The 16,368-nt window shown below is 36.1% G+C and overlaps 1 protein-coding gene across 1 annotated transcript; it reads left to right on the plus strand.

Moving 5' to 3' along the window:
- Positions 1 to 8,440: 8,440 nt before the first annotated feature.
- LOC137233498 (putative odorant receptor 85d) lies at positions 8,441 to 15,320 on the plus strand. The gene is made up of 5 exons (XM_067756581.1): positions 8,441 to 8,455; positions 8,703 to 9,631; positions 9,698 to 9,899; positions 13,580 to 13,735; positions 15,264 to 15,320. Exons 1-5 carry the CDS (start codon positions 8,441 to 8,443, stop codon positions 15,318 to 15,320), a joined length of 1,359 nt encoding a protein of 452 aa, XP_067612682.1.
- The last annotated feature ends 1,048 nt before the right edge of the window (positions 15,321 to 16,368 follow it).

Genomic DNA, 16,368 nt, shown 5'->3' on the forward strand with positions numbered 1-16,368 from the left:
GGACGGACGGACGGACGGACATGGCTCAATCAAATTTTTTTTCGATCCTGATTATTTTGATATATGGAAGGAAGTCTATATCTATCTCGATTCCTTTATATATGTACAACCAACCGTTATCCAATCAAACTTAATATAATCTGTGAGCTCTGCTCAACTGAGTATAATTATATAGTTTACAAACGGCGATGGTTACTAGAACATGTTTCTGAATTTCACTTCTGAGCTTCTTGGGAGCTGAGTTTTGAACTCCGATGCCTCCATTCACTCAGCTGCTCGCTTTTGGAGTTGTTTGTTTTACATGTATATACATATGCACTTTAACTTTATAAGGACCGCTTAGTGCATAACCTTATTTACACTGTTGCGTCTAAAATAAGTATTGAAAATGTGTAACTCCACTGTTCTTCGACCTTTTCAGGAGTTCAATAACCACATAAAAGCTACTCAGAACAATTTTTTTTTTTTTTTTTTTTGAAGAATGAGGCAAAACTTGTTTGTATTTGTCGGATATTCAACAACTGTTTGATTTTTTCTTTAATATTGAAAATCATCATCTTCTTGGAAAAATAAAAGCTTTGGAGCACTTTCACAGAACTTAAGAGAGAAATCCTTAAAAAGCTATTCGGAATAACTTTAAAAAATTTGGCTAATTTAAATAATTGCGTGCAAAAACCCCGATGGGGCCAAAATAGCTTTGCGCGTGTAAGTTTTACGGTGAACGGTGTCTTTCGTTTGTATATATTAACCCGAGGTATCGACCAAAATATGGACCCAAAGGGGCTCAAAATACGTTAGAATAATAGCCGTGTTTTTTTATACACGCGTATACGTTTACGTTTGCGCGTAAAAAAAATGCCTATCCTCGCTTAGATAATGCTTAGGAGACCCATCTAGCGGCAGTGGTTAAATAACTAGCTACAGCCACAGGGTGTACCGAAAATCGGAGACACAACCCTCCGATGGTTATAGGGTATAACATATAGCTGAATCAGTTGCGATGAATTGTGGGCACACATAGAATACATAGAATTAGTGTAGAGGGTGAAACATATACACATATTTCAGTTACATCTGAGTAAAATGCGTATTGAAATTTAGTAACGTATCGTCGGGAGAAAAATGTACCATAAATGTGATTATTCTTGTATAATCATTTATGATTCATATTTAGAAACACTTTTTATTCATCTTTTTATCATACTTGATATTACTGGAAGATTGTACTTTACTTCTTTTGGAATAACATTTTTAATACTTTTCTCAGTCATTTTTTGATCACATTTAAGAACAATTTTCAATCATATTATATGATGGTTTGGAATCATTTTTGAATAAGATTGTGATTCATTTTTCCATCATATTTAATACATAACTAAATACTATATAAATATCATATTTCATCAGGGGGTGAAAGCATCTGGAAGCAAGCTTTTTGAACCGCAGGTAGTAATTAAATTGACCGTTGTACATACACACGACTACAACATCCAACATCATCTATCATCATCATCTTAGATCATGGTAAAGATGTCACTTTAAAAATCACGATTTTACTATGTCTTATATCATTCTTTAAATATAACTAGATGTTTTCGACAATCATAGCTCATGGAGGATGTTGAAGCCGGGTCTAGGCGTGTCGATCAAGCTTAACTTACCAGCGGTTAAACAGCTTACAACTTCCGTACATCGGTTCCATCCAGTATGTCTTTTCTGGGAAGCCGGATCTAGAGAAATGCTAGAAGACATCTTAGGTTAGCAGCAGCACTTATATTACTTTTAGTCTTGAATATGTGTTGTATATTTGTAATTTTTTTGGATTTTATGATTGAAAAGTTATGAGCTAATGAAGAAAAATCAAATTTTCAATGAGAAGTATAGTTTTAACAAGTAAAAAATTCATCATTTATTCAAGAAAGGTAGTCTGCAAATATTAAGAAAGTTGATTGAAAAATGATTTTAAATTTTTGATCACCGAAGTTAAAGAAATTAAATTCAAAAATGATTCCAAATTGTGATTGAAAAATTGTTCTCAGTTATTGATCATCAAAAGCAAACAAGTTTTATTATTCTCTATGTTCATTTTTATAAAATCTTAAAATTTATTCATCAAAGTTATTCGAAAATTATTTCAAAAAGTGATCGAAAAATGATTTTCAGTTTTTGATCATTAAGAGTAATCTTATTTTATTATTTATTTTGTTCAACTGTATGAAAACTCAGTATTTATTCGCAAGGAGTAGTCAAATTGTATTGATATGAAGGAAAGTTCAAAACTTTATCATCTAAATGTTGTGTGGGAAGTGAGTTCTATGGTCAGATGTGTTTAGATACCTCAACTGGTTACAGAGATATGGATCTAAATATGAACCTAGACAGTGCAAAAATCTATTTGTTCAAATTTGGCGTCTAGCAAATGTTTCACTAGCGTATCCCAATTGATTTCGGAGATATCAGTCAAAATAGGGCACATATTTTCCCAAAATTTAATTATACAATTTCGGCATTAAAGCAAAAGCGTGATTTCTGATATATTACTTAAATCGCGGAACCCGCAAGTTGGTTATTTTCAATTCGATACCTTAAACAGTTCTGGATATGTCGACCAAAGTGGAGACTTCCTGAAATTATATATATTTATAAATTTTTTTCACCAACACAATCCCACATTCGATCGAAATGAGACCATGTATGTGAATGAATGTAAGTAAATATTTATACCCAATCGTGCTAGCGCAGATTATTAGAACATTTTTCCTATGCCTGACGGTTGACCTATAGTGGAGACGGTTGAAGAGATTATATACTGTCTACGATACTCCTCCAATGTATCTATGCCACGCAAAGCAGCGCCAAGGGGAAAGAGGGAAGCATACAGGGGTAACAGCGAAATCGCTAGACATTCAAGAGAGTGAAAGAACTTTTAAAGTTAACAGTAAGCATAGCAAATTTATGTGATGGAACGCGGAAGTGGCCAAGTTCAGCCTCTATGAGGTAGATGACACAGTGGATCGAGGTCACTGGGAACAATAATACAGAACACTAATTACCAGGCCCGATCACCGAAACAAGTGATTGACGAGAAGAATATGGGAACCATTGGCTACAACGTGAAAACATTCCAAAAAGAAGAGCTTAAAACGGCCATGTGTAGCAAAAAGCTTAAAAAGTCCAAGGCTTTACGAAATACCCGCTTAAGAACAAATGTCTCGAAGCGAGAAAATTCCCAGCCAGAAGGAAAACAGCATGGGTAGCTGTCGCATTTCCGCCAGTTCTGCACTGCACGAACCCTAAGGGAGAACCTCTTGAAGTAATGCAGAGATAGGCAGCTTTAGAGGATGGGAGAGGACTACTACTGCATGGAAACTCTTAATCTCCATCCTCGTGCTAATCCACATCCTCATCCTCGCCCTCATGCTATCCTAATCCTCTTCCCCACCCTCATCCTCATCCCCACCCTCATCCTATCCTAATCATCAATCTTATCTTCATCCTTACCTTTATCCTCATCCCCATTCTCATCGCCATCCTCACCCTTATCCTCATCCTTATCCTCACCCTCATCGTCATCCTCGTCCTTATCCTCATCCTCATCCTCATTTTCATACTTATCCCCATCTTCGTCTTCATCTTCATTCTCATCCATATACTCAACTACACATTCTGGACGCCAGAGGATCTTTTTTCTTTAAATAATTTGACACCGGATAACATTTCATGGAAAACGCCTTTCATCGAGCTCATAACCGAAAAACTCTCGTTGCCCTTTTTACTCTCTCGGGGGAATTGCTTAGTTAAACATGCACTGGGAGCTGTTGTTGGCACCCACCAGTCTGTGCTATGTGGGACAAAGTCGAGTTTTTTGTGTTACGTGATCTTGAGCCTGAGACTCTCGATATAATTAACAAGTACACAATGCCACCCCATCCATATGGAGTTTTTTTTTTTCAAAATACTACTGCGCCAGGAATCAGATGAAAGTAGTCTTAAAAAGTTCAGCCAAAACCAAGTGAGGTCAGCAACTCCAACTCAGTGTTCAACTTCTAGCTTTAGTTGTAGATCTTAAATTAGCTTCAGGTGGTAGCACTGGGTATGATCAAGCCCCCCTTCTTCTTCTTCCTTTTCTTCTTGTAGCAGTGACCCTCATCAAACCATAAATGATATATCAGCTGGATCTTGCAGCTAAAATCGATCTCCTAACAAGAAACCCCACCCAACTATCCCTTCCACTTAGGATTTTATGTGAACCATTACACCAGCCCAGTGCCTCAATTAGTCTCTCTTATAGTCACCCTTCCCTCCTCCCCCCGAGGTACTGATGATATTGAAGCTAGCTGGCGACACACTGTATCTAGTCCTGCTGGTATAAAGTCGAAGTTAATAAAAATGCTCTAGTGCCCGAAATCAGTAAAATATAACTCATATCACAAACTCTTCTGTACAGCCCTTGCCGTCGTTGGGCGACGTTCGAAAACCACAAATGCCACCAAGCTTTGGGCAATACTCGCCATATCCAGTACATTCACGGTTCAGTGGACTGGGTCGAAAAAGTCGGCCCCTAAATTTGAAGATAGGGTCTCGGACATTTTTTGTAATTTTTTTTATCCTTGCAAACACAGCCGAAAACTTTTTCTGTTCTATCGTGGTTATTTTGTATCTGATTTTTTTAATTAATATGTTCTAACATTTGGCTTGGGAATCTCTATAACTAATTCTAAGGTCCTTTTGAACTCCGAAGTCGTTTTCTTGTTTTCTGCTGAGCCAGTTGTTGCTCCTTAAAGTATGATTTTCTTTTCACCAAATTATGAAGAGCTCAAAAAAACACTGAAAGAAACTATAGAGATCCTTAAGGCAAAAATAATGGCATATCAATTTTAAAACTAGGATTTCAAATAGCCAAGTTACAATAAAAAACCCAATTTCTCCGAGATCCTCTAAACTTTTTTGTTTTTTATGGGGACCAACCCAGCCTAAGGCTCAAATAACACTCATTCAATCAAGGGTCAAGTAGACGTCCCACAAGTGCCCTAAAAAACACAGTAGTTATGTGCCAAATAGGAATACATACATACACGGATTTAGGTTTTAGGAGAAGAGCAGCTTTCCATAACGAGCGAGTGAGAGAGTGAGATGGATTAGATTAGCAGTGCGGAGGGACGGAAATCTCGGTGATGACGCAGTCTGCAGTGAGAACTTCGAGGAATCATCTGTTAACGCTCTCACCCACTGAACACCACCACCTTCATGAAGGCACGATGCCAGGTTGGAGGGTGGAGTTGTATCAGACGGACTCCGTAGGGCGATCCGTGGGCTTAGGGGAAGTATAGAGCACTGTACCGGCTGCGGCGAAGGGTGACCACCTTAAGGCAGTACTCTTGCTACTTTCCCAGTCAGCAAACTAATTTCTTCTTTACCGCCTCAGTTATGTTCAGTTTACTGTGCGTCGTTATGTGATACTTGCCTTGTTGTTGTCACAAAATGCTACTCAACTGCATCGATATGCTTCGAAAACCTTTTTCCGAATTGACTAAACTCTTTTCTTAGTTTTCGATGTTACTTTGCCCGGGGCTTGAACTCAGGATCTGTTTTGTGGTATAATTTCAGGCGCAGGTGAAAAGTGAGGCTACAGTGAAGGGTGTTCCTATTGTAACGCTACATTACAGTGGTATTGGTTCGAGTACCAACCCATAAAATGTAGTACACTTGACGAAAGGCCCCATTCCCGCTGATGGCTATCCTACAGCAGTTCAAGGTTATAGAAATCTTTTTAACCCTTTTTTCTAGAGTCTTCACGGTCCGGTCCTCATAATGAATTTCCTAATAGCTTGCATTCTTGTATGAAAGCACGATATTTTATTTGACATAATTAAACTATCAGCGGTACTCCCTTCGAGGAAATCCCTCAAATAGAGATCTTATCTTAAAAAAGGCTAAGTTCGTAAATATCGTGCACAGTGTTCACTATACGGCTTCGTTCTCTTAAAATCCATTAAAGAAATGCATTGCCAAATATGATTTTTTTAATTTGAGAATTGGGGGCCAATTATGTATAACGCAACGAGTTATTTTTTTCGTGTGAACCAAAATTCCTATGTAAGAGCATTCATTCATTTCAGTGAGTGACCGTAATCCTGAATGCCTTTAAGAAATATTATATTACATAGTGGTCGCTGTGAATGTGAGTGCCTGCGATGCAAAGTGTCATGGCGTCATACGTAATCTGGCTCTAAGGCTATGTTTTGTTTGCAAACGCTGTGTTTCTCCATTTTTCCTCGAGGCATCCTTCAACTTAAAAAATTAGAAGTCGGGGGTTTTTATCTCATATTTTTCTAGTCTATACAAAATTTTAATGTTTCTTGGGTTAAAAGCCTGTGTTGCCCAAACCTGTTGAGTATTGAAAAATCGACAGGAGACTACCAACCTCTGCAAAGTAAACTATTTCATATTCAAAACTTATAAAACTGTACCAACGTTTAATGAAAACATTAATACGCTCAATTTCCCCGCTCACACGAATTCGTATGACTATAATTAAAGGCGTCTATAAACGCCCCCAAAATCAAGCATTGAATAATTTCATAATTATATCCTTTTTCAATAAAGGGTGCTTTCATAATTAATATCATGCTTATAACAAAGTCATTGCTAATCAAACCTACAATTACACTGGTTTAAATTTGAAATGTAACGGTAATGTTTTTGGCGCTTCTTCCTTAATGATTGCTTTCTCGAGTGTTCGTTATGCTTCAAATACTTTTTGCGTTAATTTTGCTGCACTAACTTTTTAGTTTTTGCTACGGTTTATTACGCTTTTATGACGTTCTTAATACTTTTCCTTACATTTTTTCTATTATCGTCCCACAAACCCATGATTCAATCACAAGAGGTTTGCTCGGCTAACACATTTTTTGACAATTGCAGCCATTTTACTCACAAATCGAATTGACATCCGTTAACTGTGTTGTTTCTTTGCAATTTTTTTTTCGAAAAATATTAGTAGTAGAAATAGGAAGCAATTAGTTTACAAATACCCGATAAGTACTGAACTGCGTAATTCCTTAGAACAATTTTTTTTAATTTTATGATGAGTTTATTAACTATGCCTTGATCTGTCTGCAAAAAATTTATGAAAAGTACGAACACCAAGGAATCGTGCACTTTCGTATACCTATGAACATCCGAAACCTAAACCAATTCAAAATTCATCGTTCAACGTCAAAAACCCGACTAGTAAATCGATTCGCTTAAATATGCTATTAGCAAATAATGGAGATGCCATAACGAAATGTACTCATTGAGCAAGTTAACTTAGTCATTCCCTATATTCAGAACATTCAGCTCCATTTAAGAATTTTTGGAATCGGTTTATATTTGGAATATTATGTATAAACTTATTTGAAATATTCGAATCTCGTGAGGTAGTATCAAATGAACGTTTTCCGAATTTTCTAAATTAATGGTTTATCCGAGACACTTCCATGAATACGGAAAAGAGCTTTCCAAAATTTCAGAATAAAAAGGTGAATACTCACTGTGTAGCAGGACCACACAAAAGCTTAACTCTTTTGTCAAAGTCAAAGTAGAACTTTATATAACATAAAGTTCTAAGCCGTTTTCTTTAATTTTTTTGTACAGTTCATTGCATCTGCTGAGTAGAGTATCACCCCTTGTCGGCTGTCTGTCCAAATTCGTCCTATCTCAAAATATTTTTCAAAAATTTCCCATTTCAGGATATGCCACAAAAACGCGCATATCAGAATTTAGTTGAAGGGCGCCTTATCTCAGAATGTTTTTCATTAAATACCTCTTATATCAAAATGCCTTGAACTTATGCTCATATAGGGAGTTTTTGAAACAAATTTTGAGATAGTGTATTTTTAATCAAATTCTAATGTACGGTATTCTTCAAACAAATTCTGAAAGAATGACCAAACTAACATAACTCTTTATCAATTCACGAAATATTTAGTAGAAAATGAATTATTTCCCCCAAAACCTGTTGGCATTTCCAAATTTATTATCACTGCTAATATACTACTAAAGGTGCTTTTCTACTAACATTTTCGCTGATGGGGATTAAATTATTCCTCTTTTTCCTTACTTCGTAAAAGCAACCCGTCCAGATTTTTCAATTTGAGAGTGTCAAAGCTATGCCATTATGACATAAACCTAACGCTCATTCTACGTTTCCATTCACGCTATAATTTGTTAAATTCGACACCGCTTCAATTTACTTTCAGTTCTCTAAAGTTGTAAATTCTGTGTTTGTTAAACGAACATTGTTTCTTTTCCATTTCGGCTTCCTTACGCTTTTGTTTCACATTTTGCTTACATTACGTTAGGTTCTATCTGTATTTTGTTACGCTTTCTTAATCGGTGATAGACGTAGGTATTTCGTAACACAGAACTACACATTTTGAGAAAACATGCATAAAACATGGACAAAGATGAGGTAATAGTTAGTATTTCAAAAAATATTACTGTTATGCTTATACGCTCCTTCATTTCGCACGTTTCTACATTTACTGTATGCAAATCGTAGGTTGTTGAGTTAGTTTTTTTCGATTTCACAATTGACGACGGGACGATTTGTACCCTTCCGTAAAAAGTTTTATCCAAATTATTGTCACTTTCATTCTGAAGCGGCCTCTTAAATTTTTCTCTTATTTTATTAAAAATAAAGATCTAAAAATTTGTAGAACAGTGTCATGTGTACGGCACCACATGTTAATCAATGGCCGTTCACTAGTGCTCATAAGATCCTTTTGCGCTGTTACTCGAGTCTTCAATTGATTGAAGTACATTTCTTAACGATAATCTCTAAAGCAATGGTCAATTTTAGCGCATTCTTCGAAATGACAAATTTCTGCTACAGTCTCTTGGGATACATGCCATACGATGAAGTAAGCGGGCAACGAGCTAAGAATATGCCGAAAGGAATAAAACCCTATCTACGTAAACTTTTCTTTATAATCAGCCTCATAAATATAAACTGGGTGTTATTCACAGAATGCGCCTTTGTTGTTGTCAACTTTTTGGAGAATGCAGATTTTTTACAAGCAGCCAGAAATTTAACCTTCGTTGGTTTTGTATTCGTTTCAGACATCAAAATTGCTTTTAATACGCGACATAGTGAACATATTCAAGTGCTTATAAACAAATTATATGAAATGTATCCAAAATGCGCCAAAGATCAAATTGCTTACAATCTCGAAGATTATCTCAAAAATTATAAACGTTTAGCACGTTTGGAAGTGCTTTCGTATACATTTACCGCTTGGTCTTATAATTGTCAACCGATTTTAAGATTCTTCATTTATAAACTTTGGTTGCAGCAGCTGGACGTGGCGCGTGATGTGCCGTTTTATTGTTGGGTACCATTTGAGTGGCGCGATAATTGGCTTTATTACCCTTTATATATCTCACAAGCTATGGCGGCTCAATCTTGTTTGTCAGTTTTTCTGGGCAATGATTTGCTAATGTGCGCTGCTATACAACAACTGGTAATACATTTTCGAAAAATTGTGCATGATTTAAATGAGTATAAAGTGAGCGGTGCAAGTACCAGCGCGAGGAAGGATTTGAAATTTTTAGGTTCCATTGTGTCGCGTCATCAATATACCTTAGAGTAAGTTTGCTTGCTTGTGATGAGCTGCTGTTATTTGTTTTGTTACACAACTTAAATTTTTTTCAGGCTTTGTGAGCTTATTAATGAGATTTTTGGTGTAACAATCTTTATTAGCTTCAGCTCGACTTCTTTTATTATATGTTTTTTGGCTTTTCAATATTCGGTTGGTGTACCATTCGATGCTATGGTGATGTTGTTTAGCTATATGATATGTTCAATGTCGCAAATTTATATGATTTGTAGTTATGGACAGGAGCTAATAACAACGGTAAGTATGATTGCACTCAAGTTGAAAGTATATCTGCCACCATTGTTGCCTCAGACATATTTTTTCCGAAAACAAACGAATCTGGTTCTAACAATTTGGTTCGATTTCAAATTTTTATGTATTTAATTCATTCAGTCTAAAAGTACATGCTTTTTTACAGACTAGTTAAAAATAGAAAACAATTCAAGCTTAAACTTATATAAGCTGTTATTAAAATTAAGAACATTACAGAATAGATTTGCTAGATATATAGTCCTAGTTATAGGCTCATTCATAACATAATTCGTTTTATTAGTTATTTCGATGAATAATCTATTATGCCGAAGATCACGCAGTGGAATATATGGAATGAACAAATTAGATAACTCGGAGCAATTTATGCTCAAGTTTATTACATTATAGGCAAGCATTAGTGAGATACAAGTTCTTCTGTCGTGCTAAGCCTAAAGACCAAGCAATTTGCGCCTGCTGGTATACAATGGGAGACCGTCTGGCCAGTGAAGCATCCGTAAAGTAGTTTTCGTAAAAACTTTTTGAACTCTTTCAATTTTATAGGAGTTAGATTCATAAAAAGGATTCCATATTATTGAACAATATTCCAGGCGACTTCTGACCAAGGAGATATAAAGTGCCTTCAACGTCATAGGGTCCTTAAAGTCACTGGTGTTACGTCTACTGAACCCAACCATTGCAAAGGACTTTGCAACAATGAAGTCAATATTACTGGAAAAAGAGAGTTTGGAGTCAAAAATGACACCCAAATCTTTAATCTCTTGACAACGATTAAGAGATTTAGCATTTAGTTTGTAGTTAAAATATGTCGCAGTTGTCTTTTTGGAATAAGACACAACGCAGCATTTGTTTGTATTTAAAAATAAATTATTGTCTGCGCACCAACCGGCAAAAGAGTCCAGATCAGATTGCAAGTTAGTGCAGTCAGAGGTATTACGGATCTTCAGAAATAGTTTGACATCGTCCACAAACATCAAACATTTTGCGAATTTGAATTGCTGGGGCAAATCATTTATGAAAATTAAGAATAATAGAGGGCCACAATGGGTACCTTGCGGAATACCTGACCAGGCGTTTATATACAGAGATGACTTGTCGGCTCCAATTGCCACATAGAGCTTTCTGTTCGATAGAAAACTCGTGAAGAATTTCAACAAGTTTCCATTGATTCCATACTTGGCTAACTTGCGTACTAGGATAGTATGATCAATCTTGTCGAATGCTTTCGAGAAGTCAGTGTATATGACGTCAAGTTGCTCAGAGTTCTCTAAAGCACCCACAATTTGATTAGTAACTAAAGCTAAATTTGTGGAAGTAGACCTACCTGGAAAAAATCCATGCCGACACTCCACTATAGCCTTGCCTACGTAATCGAACAATTTACGTTAAAGTACGTGTTCGAATATTTTTGCCAGAGTACTCTGTTTAACAATCGATCTGTAGTTGCAAATGTCATTGCGGTTACCAGACTTAAATATGGGATTTATGGAGCACAATTTCCACGATTCCAAAAAAAAATTCCGCTGTTCCAATTTACCAATAATAGCTGTACTTGTTATTTTGATATTAGAGAGAAATTACAAAATTTCACTTCTACATCAGCTAGTTTCTCGGGAGCTGAGTATTGAACTCGAAATCTCCAACATTCATACTTTATACTAGTGTAAAGGCAGATGCCTTTATCCACTCAGCCATATGAATGCCCCGCTACTTGCTTTGCAATTGGTCTCTAAGTGTTGCCTTTTTGTTGCTTTTCCTTTATACACCATTAGGTACATGCTAATTATATATGTTTTTTATCCTAATTATGTGGAATACTTATAGGCGCGCTATCAAGAGCTTAGCAACTTTAGATTTATATGAAAGCTTTTATAAGCAGTTCTTCCGCTGTTGACTGTTATATCAATATTATTATCTGTATTTATTTAGCGAGACATGCTCATATTGTATTATACAATTGTTTTTGTTATTGATATTAGAGAAAAATTATAAAGTTTACAAACGGCGATGGTTACTAGATCATGTTTCTGAATTTCACTGCTGAGCTTCTTGGTAGCTGAGTTTTGAACTCAGATGCCTCAAAAAAATTCCACTCAGCCATATGAATGCCCCGCTGGTCGCTTTTGGAGTTGTTTGTTTTACATGTATATACATATGCACTTTAACTTTATAAGGACCGCTTAGTGCATAACCTTATTTACACTGTTGCGTCTAAAATAAGTATTAAAAGTGTGTAACTCCAATGTTCTTCGACCTTTCAAGAGTTCAATAACCACATAAAAGCTACTCAGAACATTTTTTGTTTTTTGAGGAATGAGAAAAACTTCTAATCGCTTTGCAAAACTTGTTTGTATTTGTCGGATATTCAACAACTGTTTGATTTTTTCTTTAATATTGAAAATCATCATCTTTTTGGGAAAAATAAAAGCTTTAGCACTTTCAGAGAACTTAAGAGAGAAATCCTTAAAAATCTATTAGGAATAACTTTAAAAATTTTGGCAAATTCAAAGAGTTGCGAGCAAAAACCCAGATGGGGCCAAAATGGCTTTGCGCATGTAAGTTTTACGGTGAACGGTGTCTTTCGTTTGTATATATCAACCAGTTCTCGAGATATCGACCAAAATATGGACCCAAACATGCTCAAAATGCGTTAGAATATTATTTTCAAATGAAACACGGAAGTTAGTTCTGTAGTCAGATTCGTTTAGATACCTCAACTGGTTCCAGAGATATGGATCCAAATATGGACCTAGATAGTGCAAAAATCTGTTTGTCCAAATTTGGCGCCTAACAAATATTTAGCTTGCGTATACCAACCGATTTCGAAGACATATTTTACCAAAATTCGATTATGCTCATTATGCGATTCGGCATCAAACCAAAGGCGTTACTTCGGATATATTACTTAAATCGCGGAACCCGCAAGTTGGTTATTTTCAATTCGATACCTTAAACAGTTCTGGATATGTCGACCAAAGTGGAGACTTATTTAGGCAAGAAATCTTTGTCAACAATATAACTTTCAAACTGAAAGTGCTAGTGAGTAATCAAGTGAGACTATTTTACTGGTTTCTCAAACAGTCTCGGGGATGGACTTGGTGGAACAAAATAATTACAAAGAAGAACAATAAAGTACGCAAGCGAAAAGTATGAATGATGCTTTTAATTTCCAAATCTTAACCTCTTTCGGAGTCAAACACCAAAATTCGGGTGCAGGTTTTCCAAAATCTGATTGCACATTATGGTGCTAACCGAGTATGCAGTAAGGGGTAGGCCTTGTTAATCATTCAAGCAGCTTTCCAACTTTTATCTGCAGTGTCACAGTAAAGTCCATTGCTCTCCAAGCTGTAGCTCATGTGAATGTCAATAAAAATTTTCTAAAATAAAACTATAAATAAGTCCTTTGTGGAAATGTCTATCCAACTTGGTAGGCTTTTTGAAATTGCAAACATAAAACGATGACATCTAAAGGTATGCCCACAGTTTCCACTTATAATATCAAAAGTACCCCTTTATCGCAATTATTATGTTAAATTATTTTGCTAATTGTGGCCGGAAAAAAATAAATGTTCTGTAAAAGCCGTGCAGTTTGTACGTAAATTGAATTTATGAATTTTTTTGAGAGTTCTTGAATAATGTCACCTTTATATTTTTATTATTTTTTGAAGAGTGAAGATGTCGGTCATGCTGTTTATAATCACGATTGGCATAATGCTGATAAAAGTTACAAAAAAATGTTAGCTGTAATTATACAACGCGCCCAAAAACCTGCTACGCTTAGAGGCACATACTTACTCAACGTCTCCATGGCTACGATGACTGATGTGAGTATAGTCATATTATTGTGCATATTTTTTCGTTTTTACTCAGGATTAAATTCTTTATCTACTTCTTCTATATATATAAAAATGGTGTGAAAAATGTAGAGTAATTCGTCTATTGAGAAAGGCAGGACCGATTTGGCTCAAATATTTTTTCAGTTCTTCGTAATTGCTAGGAGAAGGTTTTTACGAAAGAAAATTTTGGGAAAACCCTCCGGAAAAGTCGGAAAATTGGAGAAATCGAAAATTAATTATTAATAAAACGAGCTAAATAACAGATGGCGCTGTGCTTAGGCTGAGCGTAATTTGACAGGTGTACTTTTCTCATTGTCATTTTTTATTAAACAAATGTGCTATTTTTCTTGCTGCAATTGATTCGAGTTCTTCTGATTTTCGTGTTCATTGATTTATTTTTCTGATTCCGGATGGTCATATATCGCGTATCACAACCACAAACGGTACAAGCATTACGATCAATTGAAATTCCTTCGATTCCCCGCGTACTGTGGATGGTGTGCTATGCGCCACTTTTCGAGGGGCTTGCCAACGTTTGAATTTGCTTGAAAATGATACACATTGGGACTCCACTCTCGCCGATGCAACTGTTTCTTCGCCAGCGAATCAAATTCGTACATTGTTTGCGATCATCATAGCCGCATGTCATCCATCGAACACGACCGCATTGTGGGAAAAATATAAGGACGAGATGGCTGACAACATTTTACACAGATTTCGCATGACAACTTTGAATTTCGATCTTCAAATTAATGACGAGATGCGCAACGAAGCGTTACTTCTAATCGAAGACATGTGCATCCTCATGTGCGGCAGTCTGGTGTTGACATTGGGAATGCCAGCGCCAAATCGTTCGATAAACGATGCATTCAATCGGGAACTGCAACGAGGGCAACACTATGTTCGAAATGAGCTGGCCGAAAGAGTCCGAACAAATGTGCAGCTATTGAATGCAGAGCAGGAGAACGTTTACGATTCCCTGATGAGGGCTGTTGACGATGGAGCGGGAGGCATTTACTTTCTCGATGCTCTCGGTGGGACAGGATAACATCTGCCGGGCCTGCTAGTTTTCTATAAATATATACATACAAGGCGCGATAACCTCCGAAAAGAGAGCTTTTCTTCCAATTTGCGTCGCGCTCCTTTTAATTTTTCCTACAAATTGCTCAAACGGGACCTACAAGCTTTACGCCATCTCCGAACGGCATCTGCAAGGCAAATAAGTTTTCACTGAGAAGCTTTACATTGCAGTAATATACTCGGAGTATCTGCCAAATCACTGGCGAAGGGCGACCTCGCTTAGAAAAATTTGTTTCTAATAGAAAAAATGTGTTTTTAAATTTTTTATGTTGCTTTGTCCGGGAATTGCACCCAAGAATATTTTATCTAATAATTATCATTATTTTTTTTTTTTTTTTTTTTTTTTGGAACTTGAAATACATTAAATTTTATTTGCAGGTAATAATCAAGCAAAATTTAATGTTAATAATTTTTTTTTTTTTTCATATAATTCCAGTTACTGCAGTTATCATACAAATTTTTCGCTGTCATACGGACTATGTATGCAAAATAATAAATATTTATTTTCGAGGCAAACTACTTGAATGTAAAGATATATATAAATAAAAAACTTATATAAATGTGCTTTGATTTTGGAGGTTGATATCTCTAAAACACATAAATCGCCCAATAAATCTTCAGTAATACCAATTATTTAGTATTATTATTTCTATATGATACTGTCATTCTATCAGACAATTGTTGTTTTTGACTTTAAATTTTTCAGAATGTCGAATTCCAGAATCACGAAACAGACTATACGTATGATTAAGATGGCGAAGCATAAACTGGCAACTAACACTAACCATAGGTTGACAGGACGAAAACAAAAAACAAAAAACACGGAATCCCACATCACACCAGAGTCGAACTTTGCGAATAAAATAACTCTAATGCAGTAAACATCACAAAAACAGTCGAAAACTATAACCAAGAACATTGGAGGGAGAGAATAGGTGAACAGGCCAACAGTATCCCTGACACAATATTCAGATATTTGAAACTGGTTTCAAAAAAAAACCTTTTCCAGAAGTCCATCATCACACGCATCGCAATAAACGAGTGTCTCTGAAACAAGTTCGACAAGGAATTAAGGAATATCATTCCAATCAATCAGAAGTGACTGCAACAAATTAAATATCTTCAAAATCACACTGCAGTGGAATATGCAACAAGTTGGAACCTGGATGATATCTTAAAGTAAACATTTCGGATGAAAACTTAAAGCTACTTGCTCTTCGACGCTGTTTCACTGGAAAAGCCAGAGTATTTTACCTCAGAGTTTAATTTGAACATTACTATATCGACTTCGGAGTGAAGTACAACCATGTCTCGGCTATCATTTTGAAAACGCCCTATACCAGCAAACAAACTTAAAACCACCCTTTAATAGAACTTGACTCAAAAAATGTCTCGTCCTGAACCGGCGGTTACCAACTGTAATGCTGTACGATGTAGTTTTGAGCTTGAAACCTCGTCATCCAATTTAATGGCATAATGTTGGAGCATTCTTCCTATGAGTCAGCATTTCAAGTTCCTTGCGCTCACGCTTTTTGGTTTCG

The sequence above is a fragment of the Eurosta solidaginis genome, chromosome 1, assembly GCF_040869045.1.
Source record: "Eurosta solidaginis isolate ZX-2024a chromosome 1, ASM4086904v1, whole genome shotgun sequence".
Classification (NCBI taxonomy): domain Eukaryota; kingdom Metazoa; phylum Arthropoda; class Insecta; order Diptera; family Tephritidae; genus Eurosta; species Eurosta solidaginis.